The following is a 15,832-nucleotide window of genomic DNA, read 5'->3' on the forward strand; positions in this document are numbered from 1 at the left end:
CCTGTTCCTACGCTCCTATAAGTTAGAGTGCAGATAAGACCTGAGGTTGTTGTCAAGGTGGACTTTCAAAGACATTTGACAGAGTATTACATATAACAGCAGTTAGCAAAATTGAAGCCCATGAGATGAAATGGGCAGTGGCAGCTTGAATATAAAGTTGGATGAGGGATGTTAAAAGAAGAGTTGCGGTGACTGGTTATACTTCACACTGAATGCTGTTCCCCAGGATTCAGTACTGAGACTACTGCTGTTTTCGAAGCACATTAATCATGTGGATTTTGGGGGACCAGGGAACAATTTTGAAACTTGCAGATTACATTTTTTCTTTTCACTCCTTCCTGGGATGTGGGTGTCAATGATGAGGTCAGCATATGTTGCCCATCCCGAATTGCCCTTCACCAGATGGTGGTGAGCCATAAAAGCTGGAAGTGTAGTTAACAATAAGGAAGATGGTAACGGACTTCACAAGGATTATGGAGAGCCTAGTGGAATGGGCAAACATATGGCAGATGAAACTCAATAAAAAGTCTGACAACACCAGGTTTTAGTCCAACCTATTTATATCAAAGCAGCAGGTGTAAGGTGAAACATTTTAATAGGAAGCAGAGGAGAGATAATACAAATTAAATAGCACCATTTTGAAGGAAGTGTAATAACAAAGACTTGGGCTCGCTCAGGCGAGGCTCATAAAATCCTGCCCGAGGCCAACGGTGAGCCTCACCTACCCTGATTCCGGGGCAGGCATGACGGTAAAATTCTGGCATTGGAGTGTGTTTGCATGCAAATCTTTGAAGGTGCCCGGACATGATAAGAAAGCATCTGGAATCCTGGGTTTTATAAACAGAGGTACAGAGTTCAAAAGCCAGAAAGTATACCAAACAAACGCAAAACACAAGTTCAGGCCCTGCCGTACTATTGTGCCCTATTGATAACCACACTTTACAAAGGAATTGATGGATTTGAGAAGATACATGAATGATTTATTATAAACAGTACCAGAGGTGAGGGATTACAGATGTTACAGAAACTGAGTTTGCTCCCCTTAGAGCAGAGAAGAGATTTGATTGCGGTGTTAAACTCAAGAGTTTGTGTGGAATAAGTAAAGAGAAACCGTTTCCAATGGCTATTGGGACAATGATAAATGGGGAACAGATTTAAAGTGATTGATCAAAAAAACAGTGGTGATATTAGAAATACCTTTTCAAAAAAAAAGTAAAATAGAACAAGTAGTCAGGATTTGAACTGCTTGATAGAGTGGTGGATACTGAGGGACTGATTTTACCATTTTCGCTCTAAGTGCTGAATCTGGGCGCAATTCAGGTCCGACTTGGAAATCTGCTTTCAGGCACCCCCATACGCACTCAGCCTGAAAACGATCACGGGTCTGAATTGCACTGTGGGCAGGGCTTAGCGCAGCCCAAACAATCGGAGCTCTGACCTGTGTATGCACAGTTCGAAAAAAATTTGAAAAAGCGCGCCCATGTCAGATCGCCCCTGGGCTGTGGAAAGCGGAGAAAGTGGCCCGGGAGTGAAAAGCAGGAGCGATGCCCCCACATACGTCTTCCTTATCCCACCCCCCCCACTACCCAGACCAATCATGACCCCCTACCTCCCCCGATCACCTGCAGAGTGGCAGTGGACCCCCCTGCCATATCCTCACCAGAGAACAATCTGACCTCACTTCCCCCACCCCCTCCCCCTCAGAGAATGATCTGGTCTCAATCCCTCCCCATCCCCGCAGAGGTACATCTAACCTGCCTCCCGCCCCCTCTCCCCCAACCAATGATCGGGCCTCCCTCCTTCTTCCCCTCCCTCACCAGAGAATGATCTGGCCTTCCTCTCCCACTACCAATCTGAGTCAGAGAGCTATTGGAAACTCTGAACTCACCTCTTCAGCAGCTGGAGCACCCAAAACAGACTTTTATTTAGCGTATCCATTTCAGTGCGATTAAGGATTGGCGAATACGGTGGTAAAGAGGGAAATGCTGATAAAACTGGGCAGGTAGTTCATTAATTCAATTTAAATACATGCAAGTGCATTTAAATCACTGCTGCGCCCATTTCGGATGTGAATTAGAATCCCTGCCATTCCTGGGACTCGGAAAAATGGGCATCTGCGCAGATGTGGGTGCAGATTGCATTAATGGCCTCACGCCCAACTTTATCATGTTTACGCGCCCACAAACAGTGCAACACAATGGTAAAATCGAGCCCTGAGTAGTCATTTTCAAAAAGGGGGCTGAATAACACTTGGAGGAGTGAAAATTGCAGTGCAGTGGGGACCAATTAGTCAGACTAATTGCATTGCTTTTAGAAAGAGCCATTGCACACTCGATGGACTGAAAGTCCCCCATTCTATGCAATGATATTCTATAGCTCTACAGCTGCACTGTACTGCCTTCCCAAGGGCTGGAGTGGCAGGTGGGGGATAGGGTGTAAAATTGAGTGCTGTTCCTAGTATTTACCCACCCACCTCCATTCCAACAATCTCCATTTACATGGGGCCTTTAACGTAAAAAAAATTCCAAAGCACTTCACAAAAACCTCACCAAACCTCACAGAAGGGGAGAATCAAAACCTTGGTCAAAACAGGTCTTATAGGTGGAAAGGGAGGTGGAAAAGCCAAAAGGCTTTGAAAAGAAGTTCCAGGATGTAAAGGTGGCAGATCAAAGGGGCAAAGCATATAGTAGTCAAAATCAAAGGAAGAGTGTGAGCTTGGCAGGACTGTACAGCTAAAGGAAGCAAGGGCCAAGGTCATGACTGGATTTAAACATGGTAATTTTAAATCTGAAGACATGGTATCAATATAGGTCTGTTGGTTTGGTGAACAGAATTTGGTTAAGAATCAGATCCAGGAAGCAAAGTTTAGGATAAGATGAAATAGAGATAGAGAATGTAAAGTGGGAGGCTTCCAGGAGTGAACATGGGAAGTAGATTCTGAACTCTGTACGCGTTACTGCACATACACTTACGTACTGGGGTCACTGGATAGCCAACGGGAATGAAAACACAAGCAGGCTCCCACACCAGCTCCCCACTTGATGCCAATGATGGTCCCCAAAATACTGACCCAGCAAAGTTTACACAAGTGTCAAATCAGAGAGTGGAATCAAACCAATCATGTGTAACTCCCAAAAGAAACATTATTAACAGAGTTTTAATTTTAAATATGTGAAATGGAACAACTCACCTAATATGTTCTCATTTCTCAACAATACACTGTTATAGATCTCAGTCTCTCTGAACCAGGATTTTTCATCTCGAGAAGAAAATATTTTTACTGCCACATTTTCTCCTTGCCACTGACCCCGCCAAACCTCTCCAAAACGCCCTTTACCTGTGGAGCAGAAGACAAGAGAAACATCACATTATTTTCTACCAGCTCAATGAAAGCAACTTCACACATGTCTACAACTTCCAACAGCAGCACCTGACTATCATAGTGAGAGACTGATGATCAGCCAGATGTATCATAGAATCCTTACAGTGCAGAAGGAGGCCAGTTGGCCCATCGTGCCTGCACCAAACACAATCCCAGCCAGGTCCTATTCCTGTAACCCCACTTATTTACCCTGCTAATCATCTTAACACTAACGTCAATTTAATATAGCCAATCCACCTAACCCGCACATCTTTGGACTGTGGGAGGAAACTGGAGCATGCAGAGGCAACCCACGCAGACATGGGGACAATATGCAAACTCCACGCAGACAGTGGCCTGAGGCCGGAACTGAACCTGGGTCCCTGGTGCTGTAAGGCAGCAGTACTAACCACTGTGCCACCGTGCCATGCATTGGAAATACAAAGGCTCAGCGACATTACAAGTTCTCCCTCCTGGCTCTACTTCCTCTTTGCCCTAAAGACCTGGTTGCTCTCAGAGATCCAGTGTCCTCTTCCCCCAAAACACACCTGTGGAAGTTGTGGATTTAAAACTGCTCTTACTGTGGCCCGAATCACAGAACAAACAAGTGAACAGGAAAGAGAAAGGATAAAACAAAGCAAAGTTCAAAAGCAAAACACACAAACAGTTCAATGAAGACAAAGGAAAATGAAATAGCGAGATGTAAAAATGTAAGGAGGTAAGGGGGTAAAAAGAAAAATACAAAATGAAAAAGATCTCGAGACAAAAAGGGTTGATGGTACAAAAAAGGTAATTTTCAATAGGTAGCCTTTTTTTAAAAAAATTGATCTGAAATCCTCACGGATTTCACATACTTGTTCATTACTGGAATCATCACTTCAAAAAAGCAACGGTGTTTTTAAACATCTCTTCAAATTTTCTACTATTCACTTGTATCCTGCAGTCACCAACATAAAGATTCATGTTTTAACATCAAGACCAACAGTTTCCCCTGGGTCTTCCTGGCATCGAGGAGCCTCATTGGCATATTTTGTGGTAACAGAAGATTGCTCCCACAGCGGTACTGAAGAAGCCTGGAATATCCACAACCACACTGTCGTTGTGGGAATCAGTGACATCTGCAGCCATTCCCCACAGACCATTTGTGCTGGGCAAAGGCTCAGGTTAAAGGACTGTAATGAGAAGTGGCAGCAATCCCCCTTGGAAACTCCTCAAGACCTCCCATTACCAGAGAATCGTGGACTTCCACATTCACCAGCCTGTCCTGCGCATGATGTTCCAGGTCCTACACTGTGGTACTGAAGTAAGTCATAGGCTACCCAAAGTCATCCACCATCTCCAACATACACCAGATAGGATCTGGCCAGGCTGCAACAGTAAGAAATCTTGATCAGAAAGCACTGATCAAAAATGTAACCTGAACCGTCTCCAGACATACCAACTCTTGCAGATTTATCATGTAGGACAATTCTTCAGCAAACTGTAAAGCACCTCTCAACTGCACAAGAAGTATCTCCAATCTCTGGATTGTCAGAATGAGTTTATCTTGGAGTTGAGATGAAAGTGAATGTTTCTGTCTTGTGCCCTGCACCTTTGCATGAGTAAGAGCCCAGTGCTGAGAGGCAAAGCTGACAGCCTCACAATCACAGCTCATCAGCTCTTCTCAAATACTCCCTCTCTCTAGGTATCTTCCCATCCCATTTCCTTTTGCAATCAGCACCTAATCATCTCAGGACTATTCTTTGACCTTAAACAGAAATTGAAGTTGGTGTGGCCCAATCCAGTTTCAGTCAAAAGGAAATGTTTTACCCAGTCTATTGGTCTATGAGAAATGGGATACTATCAAAGCCAGAGTTCACCTATCTTTCCATCTCGATTAAAGTCACCCATCCTGTATGTGGCTGAATCAGTTAAATCAAGGTTTAAAACCTGCACTACCACAACATTAATCTTCAGTCGCTCAGAGCTGCATATGGAGCAAAACCACACACATCAGGAAGGTCCCGTGTTTGCTCTCTGTTCTCTGCTGAGCTAATCTCACTGGGGATCCAGACCTGGCCTTACTGCCCTCCCTGGAGATGATGAACAGGATTTTTTTTTAAAAATAGTCAAGGTGTTGTTTCCCCCCTCCCTCCCAGCTCAAAATTACAAGAAATCTTCATATTAATGCTGCAAGCATGCACTAGGAAGGAGTTCCTGAGCCACGTTAAACCTTCTAAACGTGTTCTAATAAAAGTAGAAAAGGGCCAATCCACCCAAATAGTCCATTCCAGCATTCATATTCCATACCAGCCTCCCCCAGCCTTATTTCATCTAACCCTATCAGCTTACACTTCTATTCATTTCTCCATTACAAACTGCAGCCATCATTTCAAATGTACTTCTCCCTGAAAAGCTGGTGGAAGCAAATACAGTAGCTTCAAAACTCAACTGGAAAAATACTTGAAAGAAAAAGAAAAAAGCAATGGAGTAATTGGACAGATCTAACAAAGAGCCAGCACAGGCACAATGGGCCAAATGGCCCCATTCTTTGCTGCACCATGCTACCGCAATGGGACAGTGGATATCCCTTTAACACATGTTGGAACATAGGTAAGGGTTTGTAAAAGTTTTTTTGTAAAACATTTTCAGAGACATTAATATACCTTCCATAAAGTGTTCTGATCAGTTAGTGATCAAGTAAAAAAGTTTATATGTCAATAAATAACAAAATGATAGATTACAAAAGAAAAGGCTTTTATACCAAATCTCAATTTCTGAAACAGTGGAATTACATTCCTGGTACAATTTCAGAATGTGGAATACAATAATCTTTGAAATTAAGTATCAGTGGCCAACAAAACCAAACTCTCCTATAAAGCAATGTTCGTTTTAAAATCTTAAATTGGCTTCCTAAAAAAATTACAAAGTGATCCAAGGGGAGAGAGAGAAAAAAAGCCCACAGTGAACAATGGACTGCTCAGTTTGACCACCAGATGGAGCAGTTCACCACTGTGATGTCCTTTCAGGCCCATCCCTCACATAACCCATGCCCTATCCTGGGATCGTGAAAGCCACAGCGAGAAATATAATGATGATGGGGAAGAAATTCGATGGACTTCAGAGCCACTGACAACATTAATCATATGACTCTCCACAGGAATAATGCGTGCCATCACTGAATCCCAAGAGAGCCATTAGGAATAAAAACCTCTCTCAAATCATGAACATCTTTGGACCTTATTTGAACTGGGGGTTGTTGTTTATTTCGCAGGTGAGTTTTGATGCGGTCGTGAAGGATGCAATGCATTTTAACCTTTGGAGTTTGTTTAAATGCCATGAGCTGACTTTCCATTTATTCCCCACTGAGCAGACAAATCTATGGGATTAGCTGGGCAGCTTGGACGTAAACACAATCAAAAGGTGGGCTGCTGGGTGTGGGGAGAAATGCACCAAAGCAGGACGGTCTTCAATCAGATTGGTGCGGAATGTTAGGATAACACAGACCTGGCTCAAAGAAAGGCAGGCCTGTGTATTAAACAGTCTTGGATACAAGGTGCTCAGGAAAGGAATCATAAAATCCCTACAGTGCTGAAAGAGGCCATTCAGCCCACAGTCTGCACCGACCACAATCCCACCCAGGCCCTATCCTTGTAACACCATGTTTTTACACTGTTAGTTTGCCTGACACTTATAGGGGCAATTTGACACTTATAGGGCCAATCAACCTAACTCGCACATCTTTGTATTGTGGGAGGAAACCAGAGCACCCAGAGGAAACCCACGCAGACATCAGGAGAATGTGCAAACTCCACACAGACAGTGACCCAAGCTGGGAATCAAACCTGGGTCCCTGGCACTGTGAGGCAGCAAGCAGTGCTAATCACTGTGCCGTGGAAAGTGACAGCATGATTAAGGAGAAGATTGCAGTGCTGGAGAGAGAGGCTGTCCCAGAGCAGCCATGAACAGAACTTAGTTGGTTAGAGCCAAGGAACCAAAAAAAGGAGCAATTACATTGCTGTGTGCGCGCGTGTGGCACACATGCTCCAAGTCTCAGGGTGCTCACCACTGTGAGAGTGTGTGTTGATGTGTGGAGGTGAGGATGAATGATAACCCAAAGTCTGGGAGTGAGCAAGACGTGCTCTCACTCCCCTTGGTCGCTAAGGCCACAGACCTGCTACCCCCACTCAATCTACAAGGCCCCGGCCTCCTTTTCCCTCCTGCCCCCAGACCCCAAGGCCTTGCTCTCGTCCCGCACACCCACAGTCCACAAGGTCACACCCAGTCCCCTCAGCCCTGCTCTCTCACCCCCCCACTCCCACTGTTTGCCATTCATCCAACACAGGCTGTTACTTTCTTTATATTCATTTACATGATGTGGGTGTCACTGGCTAGGCCAATATTTATTGCCCATTCCTAATTGCCCTTCAAGGGCTTCTTGAACTGCTGCAGTCCATATTCCAGCAACTGCAGGCTAGTTAATTTAACTTCATGGTGGGAGAAATTTCTATTAATAATTATTTGGGACATAATTAACAGACAATTGGAGAAATGCAGATTAATGAAGGAAAATCCAGCATAGATTTGTTGGGGGAAAATCATGTTAATGAACCTGGTTATGTTTTTTGATGATGTAACAGAAAAGGTAGATGAGGCTAATGATGCTGAGGTGGTGTGCACGGCCTTCCAGAAGCCTTCGATAGAAGTGCCACGTGATAACTTGAAGGTAAAGTCATAGCTCATGGAATAAAAGGAGAGGTAGCAACATGGACACAAGCTTGTCCAAGTGACAAGAAACAGAGAATAGTGCTTACTGGATGTTTTTCAGACTGGAGGAAGGCCCACCGAGACAAAATCCAGCATTCCATTAGCCTTTAGATTGATTTTCTGTATCCATTTACTAGCTTTTAGTGACCTGTTATCACTGTCTTTGCTTCCCCCACAACTTTGAAAATAGGTTCTCTCAGATCTAAACTTCACCTCCCACAGATCAGCGAGGTAGTCAACACATTTCCCCAAAGGTAGGGGCATCTAAAACCAGAGGGTACAGGTTTAAGGAGAGGGGGGAGGAATACAAAAGGATCCAGATGGGCAAATCTTTCACACAGAGGATGGTGAATGTTTGGAATAAGCTGCCAGTGGTAGTAGAGGCGAGTACAATTTTGTCCTTTAAAAAGCATTAAACAGTTACACGGGCATAGAGGGATATGGGCCAAATGCAGGCAATTGGGACTAGCTTAATGGTTTAAAAAAAAGGGCAGCATGGACAAGTTAGGCCAAAGGGTCTGTTTCCACGTTGTAAGTCTCTGACTTCTCACACTGAACTCCATTTGCCACAGTTTTGTCCATTTCCTTAACCTGCCGATGTCCCTTTGCAACATCACGCTCCCATCCACACTACTTGCTGTGAATTTGGATTGACAATATAAAGGGAGGCAGGACAATCGAGTTAAAAACATCTTAATTTTCTCTGGCTTTCTAAATCTCTCTCCTCATCCCCACCTGACACACACATCACACACTTATAGATCGAACATAAAAAAGTATAGGGACATGCTACTTAGAGACTTACAACAAAATTACTAACTTGTAGAATTCAACTGTCTGAGAAACAGCTCCCGATTTTGAAGATCAAAGTTTATAAAGTCCAAAAGCAAACTGGAGCACCAAATACACCCTGAAGAATAATTACTTATAATTAATTATAGTGTCATTTTTAGAGTACATCACAGTGCAGGAAGGAAAGGGGTTGAAAAAGGAAAGAAAAGCTAAGTTATGCTTGTCTATTTTTTCCATCTTTGCCCTTTCCCAGAAAGAGGAGCGATAAAGCCACATACCTTGAACACAGAATGAAAACTTACTCACGTCATTGTGACCTTCATTATGACTCACCTACACATTCCACAAGGGTAATCTGCCGAGCCACTGTTCTCTGTATGAGGAAAGGAAGACCTGATCCACTGCCTGATGTGCAGGAGTGATCCAACAGATCCTGGGAGAAGAAGAAATCACAGAATCATAGAATAGCTACCGTGCAGAAAGAGGCCATTCAATCCATCAAGTCTGCACCAAGCCCAATCCCACCCAGGCCCTATCCCCATAACCCCATCTATTTACCCTAACTAATCCCCCTGACACTAAGGGTCAATTTAGCTTGGCCAATCAACCTAATCTGCACATCTTTGGACTTTGGGAGGAGACCGACGCACCCAAAGGAAACCCTCGCAGACACAGGGAGAACGTGCAAACTCCACACAGTCACCTGAGGTCGGAATCGAATCTGAGTCCCTGGCACGGTGAGGTAGCAGTGCTAACCACTGTGCCTCAAATGATCTGAGAAAATTAACTGAAATTATTTGTTTTTGGGGAAAAAAAGTTTTTAAAATCTAAAGAATTAAAAAGAAAGCAAGATATTTTGCTCTGTGAAAAAGCATAGCTGCAAAATTTCTCATCTAATTATGTCCTTTGAACACAAAACAATTGCGCTAGGTGCCTTCTATCTCTCTCTGATCAGCTATCAACATATGAGATTCTGGCAAGACCCCGCTGCCTCAGGTCACATGTACCAGATGTGAACATTGTGAAAAATTTCAGCACTATTCCTGTTAGCAAGGTAGATTAAAAAATGGGGAGGCGGTAGCATCACAGTATTGTCACTGGATTAGTAATCTGGAGGCCCAGAGCAAGATCTAATGACCCTGGTTCAAAACCCACCATGGCAGATGGTGAAATTAAAAAAAAGTCTGGAATCAAAAATCTCGCAGTGACCATGAAACCATTGCCAATTGTTGTAAAAACTCTTCTGGTTCACTAATGTCCTTTAGGGAAGGAAATCTGCCATCCTCACCCGGTCTGGCCTATATGTGATTCCAGGTCCACAACAATGTGGTTGACTCTTTAAAAAAATGGGGCAGTTAGGGATGGGTAATAAATGCTGGCTCAGCCTGCAACGCCCACTTCCCACAAATGAAGAAAAAACTGAAACTTCTGCATGTCGAAATGGCTCTACAGATTTCCCAATACATATTCACATCGTAACATACATAGTAGGTCTTCAATTAAAAGTGGATGGGTGGCATAGCTTACGAATGTACATAAAACATTCTCATACTGATAGGACATGAGCTGTACTCCAGGACATAGAGTCCACTCATAATTACACCACACTAAGTCCTAATCTTTTTAAAAAGCAAATGGCATGCATATCTTTTTTATAAGGGGGTTGTGAAGGGATCAAAAGGGGACTCTAACCTATTTCCAAGAACAGAGAAGAATAACTGTCACTTTTATTTTTGCAAGTACACATTGAGAAAATGCAAAAGGTAGACCAACATATCGAAGCGTTAGATTTTTTTAATTCTGGCCAGCTTTTAAAATAATGTAGCCGAAACTTACTTCATATGAAAAAAATGACATGGTGCAGTAGTGCATTTAACAGTCAAAAAAAAACTAATAATAAAGAACAAACAAATAGATGAACAATCCTTACTGCTAACGTGCTGTCTCCAACGTTCGAGGCAATCAGTCCATCAATAGCACCGTACTCAACCTCTCGAGCATTTAGTCTTTGCATCTGATTTTGGTGGAACTTCCGCAATATCAGGACCGTTACCATGGACACGATGATCAGTACAATTACTGGAGCGATAACAACAATTGCCAGGGTTCTTACATTGTAACCCAATGCTGTTTCTTGCTTTGACTTTTCTTTGAAATGAAAGGAAGGACATTATGAAAAATGTATCAAGTGTTTATTTACATATTAAACTTCAAAAGCTCAAACCTCCACAATGTTCTACGGATATTTAATTAATATTTTGAAGTATTTACACGTGAAGATGATTAAGTGTGGAAGATAAAGAGGATGCAAAGACATATCCTTTTAGAACAAAAACATAAGAACATAAGAACATAAGAAATAGGAGCGGGAGTAGGCCATCTAGCCCTTCGAGCCTGCCCCGCCATTCAATAAGATCATGGCTGATCTGTCGTGGCTCAGTTCCACATTCCCGCCCTCTCCCCATAACCCTTAATCCCCTCGCTTATCAAAAACCCACCAACCCGCGTCTTAAAAATATTTAGCGAGGCAGCCTCCACCACTTCAACGGGCAGAGAATTCCAGAGATTCACCACCCTTTGAGTGAAGAAGTTCCTCCTCAACTCCGTTCTAAACTGCCCCCCCTTTATCTTGAGGCTGTGCCCTCTAGTCCTACTGTCCTTTCTGAGCGGGAAGAGTCTCTCCACCTCTATCCTATCCATCCCATTCATCATCTTATACGTCTCAATGAGATCTCCCCTCATTCTTCTAAACTCTAACGAGTACAAGCCTAGTTTATTCAGCCTCTCCTCATAGCTCAACCCCCTCAACTCCGGCATCAGCCTAGTAAACCTCCTCTGCACTCCCTCCAAGGCCAAAATATCTTTGCATAAGTGCAGCGACCAAAACTGCACACAGTACTCCAGCTGTGGCCTCACCAGTGCCCTATACAGCTGCAGCAAGACCTCCCTACTTTTATATTCAATCCCCCTCGCTATGAAAGCCAGCATCCCATTCGCCTTCCTGACCACCTGCTGCACCTGCAGGCTGGGTTTTTGCGACTCATGCACAAGGACCCCGAGGTCCCTCTGCACCGTCACCTGCTGCAGTTTTTCGCCACGTAAGTAATAGTCCTTCCTACCATTATTCCTACCAAGGTGGACCACCTCGCACTTGCCAACACTAAATTCCATTTGCCAGTTCCTGGCCCATTCACCCAGCATAAGAACATAAGAACATAAGAAATAGGAGCAGGAGTAGGCCATCTGGCCCTTCGAGCCTGCCCCGCCATTCAATAAGATCATGGCTGATCTGTCGTGGCTCAGTTCCACTTTCCTGCCCTCTCCCCATAACCCTTAATCCCCTCTCTTATCAAAAACCCATCAACCCGCTTCTTAAAAATATTTAGCGAGGCAGCCTCCACCACTTCAACGGGCAGAGAATTCCAGAGATTCACCACCCTTTGAGTGAAGAAGTTCCTCCTCAACTCCGTTCTGAACCGCCCCCCCTTTATCTTGAGGCTGTGCCCCCTAGTCCTACTGTCTTTTTTGAGCGGGAAGAGTCTTTCCACCTCTATCCTATCCATCCCATTCATCATCTTATACGTCTCAATGAGATCTCCCGTCATTCTTCTAAACTCTAACGAGTACAAGCCCAGTTTATTCAGCCTCTCCTCATAGCTCAACCCCCTCAACTCTGGTATCAGCCTAGTAAACCTCCTCTGCACTCCCTCCAAGGCCAAAATATCCTTGCGCAGGTGCGGCGCCCAAAACTGCACACAGTACTCCAGCTGCGGCCTCACCAATGCCCTATACAGCTGCAGCAAGACCTCCCTACTTTTATATTCAATCCCCCTCGCTATGAAGGCCAGCATCCCATTCGCCTTCCTGACCACCTGCTGCACCTGCAGGCTGGGTTTTTGCGACTCATGCACAAGGACCCCGAGGTCCCTCTGCACCGTCGCCTGCTGCAGTTTTTCGCCCCGTAAGTAATAGTCCTTCCTACCATTCTTCCTACCAAAGTGGACCACCTCACACTTGCCAACATTAAATTCCATTTGCCATTTCCTGGCCCATTCGCCCAGCCTATCTAGATCCTTCTGCAGACTCTCCACACCCTCCGCACAATTTGCCTTTCCCCCAATCTTGGTGTCATCAGCAAATTTCGACACCCTACACTCGGTTCCCTCCTCCAGATCATCTATATAAATGGTAAATAGCTGAGGCCCCAGCACCGACCCCTGGGGCACCCCACTAGTCACCAACCGCCAATCCGAATAGCACCCATTGACCCCCACTCTCTGCCTCCTATTTGACAACCAATCCTCTATCCACGCTAACACCCTACCCCCAACTCCATGTCCTCTGACCTTCTGCAGTAACCTCTTGTGAGGTACCTTATCAAACGCCTTCTGAAAATCCAGAAAGACCACATCCACCGGCTCTCCTCTATCCACCGCCCTAGACACATCCTCATAGAACTCCAGTAAATTTGTCAGACACGACTTCCCTTTAATGAAACCGTGTTGCGTCTGCCCTATCAAGCAATTCCCTTCAAGATGCCTCGCAATTTCCTCCTTAATGACGGATTCTAACATTTTACCTACCACAGACGTTAAACTAACCGGCCTGTAATTCCCCGCCTTTTGCCTGGCCTATCAGTAATGATTTTCCTATCAGTCACCTTGTTCAAATTAAAGCAAAAAACTGTTGGAAATCTGAAATAAAATGCTGGATATACTCAGCAGGTCTGGCAGTGACTGTGGAGAGAGAAACAGAGTTAATTTTTCGACTACATATGACCCTTCTACAGACTTGAAGAGAGATAAAAATTGGAAGTAAAAATTAATAACTTTTTCCAGGTCCAGATGAGAGCATGAAGCCCTATAGTAATGGAAAAAGAGTTGTGGAAGTGGGTCTGAGATGGACTGGAGCAATGCGTGTTCCACATTGCCCACACAAAGGCAGCATAAGTGGGGCCCCAGTTCAAAGAGGAATTATTTAGTGACAGATCAAGTTCAGCCAGGTGGAGGAGAGTGATGGCAGGGAGTGATGACAGATGAAGACTGTTCAGGCCTCTCTTCAACAAAGAGGTAGAGAGCCCCGAGATCCTCCTGGTAGGAGATGAAGGTGTAGAAGAATTGGACATCCATTGGATATTTTTATTTAACCTTATTCAATTATTCTACGGCCCATGGATTCTGGAAAATGTTTGAACTGAACTGCTGAGAAAAAAAACACACATTCAGAAACCTTCTTGAAAATAACTGTTCCTACAATCCTATAATAATTATAGTGATTCGTGATAGGGGCTTTAACCACTTCACATCTAAAGTTTGTCCAAATAAATGTGCATACATTGATGAAGAGATCACAGAAAAAAATTACAGCCACACTAAAATTGCCAAGCAAGCAGAGTAAACCACAGTTGTCAAAACAGAACCCACTGTTAAGCTAAATTATTTGAATGTCTTGGAACTCAGCCAAGCATTCATAATGTTGTCTGTCATCTGTATCCCCTAAAACAGTTGCCAGGTGAATGCTTGACTGATCCTATATTTGCCCTGTCTATTTGAAAACAAAACAATGTCAGTCCTACAATCCATGAGAATTTGACAAAGATTTCTGAATGAGTCTTTTCTTCCCCTCAGCATTTCAACACTTGCCACTGTTATTACATGGTTCTGTACATAGCGCAAACTGGATAAATGGACATGGAAGGGCCATGGACATGAACTTTTGGACTTACCTTGCAACAGGTTCCCAAATTCAGACCATGGTTCACAACTGCTCTGGAGAACTATCTATCACTTGTCATGAAGAAACCTGATTCCACAAAAACTGCCGGGTGCTAGGAGATGCCTGTCCTGGTGATGGAGCCAGCCAGGTTGGACTGCAGGGTGTGGGCTGACTACATTCACCCTTATGTCCCAATTAGCACTGAGAATGGGGTGCTGGGAAGCCAGACACCCCAGAGTTTGGTCCCACCCTCCATTTTTAAATGGTCCCAGAGTTGGCCTGATTCTGTGAAAAGCTGGGCCGTCGCAAAATCTCACACCTATTATTGGAAAGGGTTCAATGGAGGTGCAGAATCAATTTTCTAATAAAAATCAATTATTAGGACTTGTTGCGAGGGAAGTACTGGAAGCCTAATTAATTGAATTTCTGTATGGCTTTATCTTTACTTCAGGCAGCAAAGAAATGAAAGATGGTGATAGCAAATACTGATGACAGTATGACAGTGCCTGAGAATTTATCCCATCAATAACTTGTCCAAAGAGATTCAGAAAATCTGGAATTTGATAGCAATCACCAGATACACCAAATTGAAGTACTGATTTACTGAAGAATTATACTGAAGTGTGAATAAAGCTGTGTCAGTTCATGATGATAAAAAGTCCCTTGAGGCTTGGCCCAGTTAATAAGTGTCATAACAGCTGCATATTAATTACTCCGCATCATCACTGCCACTTAACCGTACATTTTAATTTTTACATTTAAATGATTAGAGGGACTATGGTAACCTGCAGAGATTATATGTTAGGGATGAAAAATTACTATTCTATAATAATGTTATTTCTGAGAGAAATTTCCAAGAAAAATGACCATATAATTAAAGTTACACATCTAAAATATAACGAGAACATCAGACAAAAATCAAGAAAGGGAAAGGTTCTCCCACAAGGCCTGGAATCAAGTCGGGGAAGCTGCTTCAAGTCCCTTTAAAATGAGGAGCTGTCCTTCTGCAACATATCCGTGAATTGAACCGGACATTTCACCGTCTCAGATCTTCATCACATTGGAATACCAATGCAAGGTCGGTCATCTTAATCCAATGCCTAAATAAGCAGGGAATAGCCTCAGGCCTTCATTCCTCATTTGTCAGATTGCTAAAGTCAGCAAAATTTAAATTACAAACCCGAAAGACTGCAGAGACAAAGGAGAATTAGGGAACAA

At 43.7% G+C, this 15,832-nt stretch overlaps 1 protein-coding gene across 3 annotated transcripts in view; it reads right to left on the bottom strand.

Annotated features, from left to right (window-relative positions):
- Positions 1-15,832, bottom strand: part of LOC145350137 (activin receptor type-1-like) — an 85,811-nt gene that overhangs the window by 20,102 nt on the left and 49,877 nt on the right. For all 3 annotated transcript variants that reach the window (XM_080199105.1, XM_080199103.1, XM_080199104.1), the window contains 3 exons: positions 10,830-11,047; positions 9,233-9,332; positions 3,191-3,337 (listed from right to left, as the gene is read on the bottom strand). In XM_080199105.1, coding sequence (XP_080055231.1) covers positions 3,191-3,337; positions 9,233-9,332; positions 10,830-11,047 — 465 coding nt within the window. The remainder of the gene's footprint in view (positions 1-3,190; positions 3,338-9,232; positions 9,333-10,829; positions 11,048-15,832) is intronic.

The sequence above is a fragment of the Carcharhinus amblyrhynchos genome, chromosome 11 (genome assembly GCF_965287045.1).
Source record: "Carcharhinus amblyrhynchos chromosome 11, sCarAmb.v2.hapA, whole genome shotgun sequence".
NCBI lineage: Eukaryota > Metazoa > Chordata > Chondrichthyes > Carcharhiniformes > Carcharhinidae > Carcharhinus > Carcharhinus amblyrhynchos.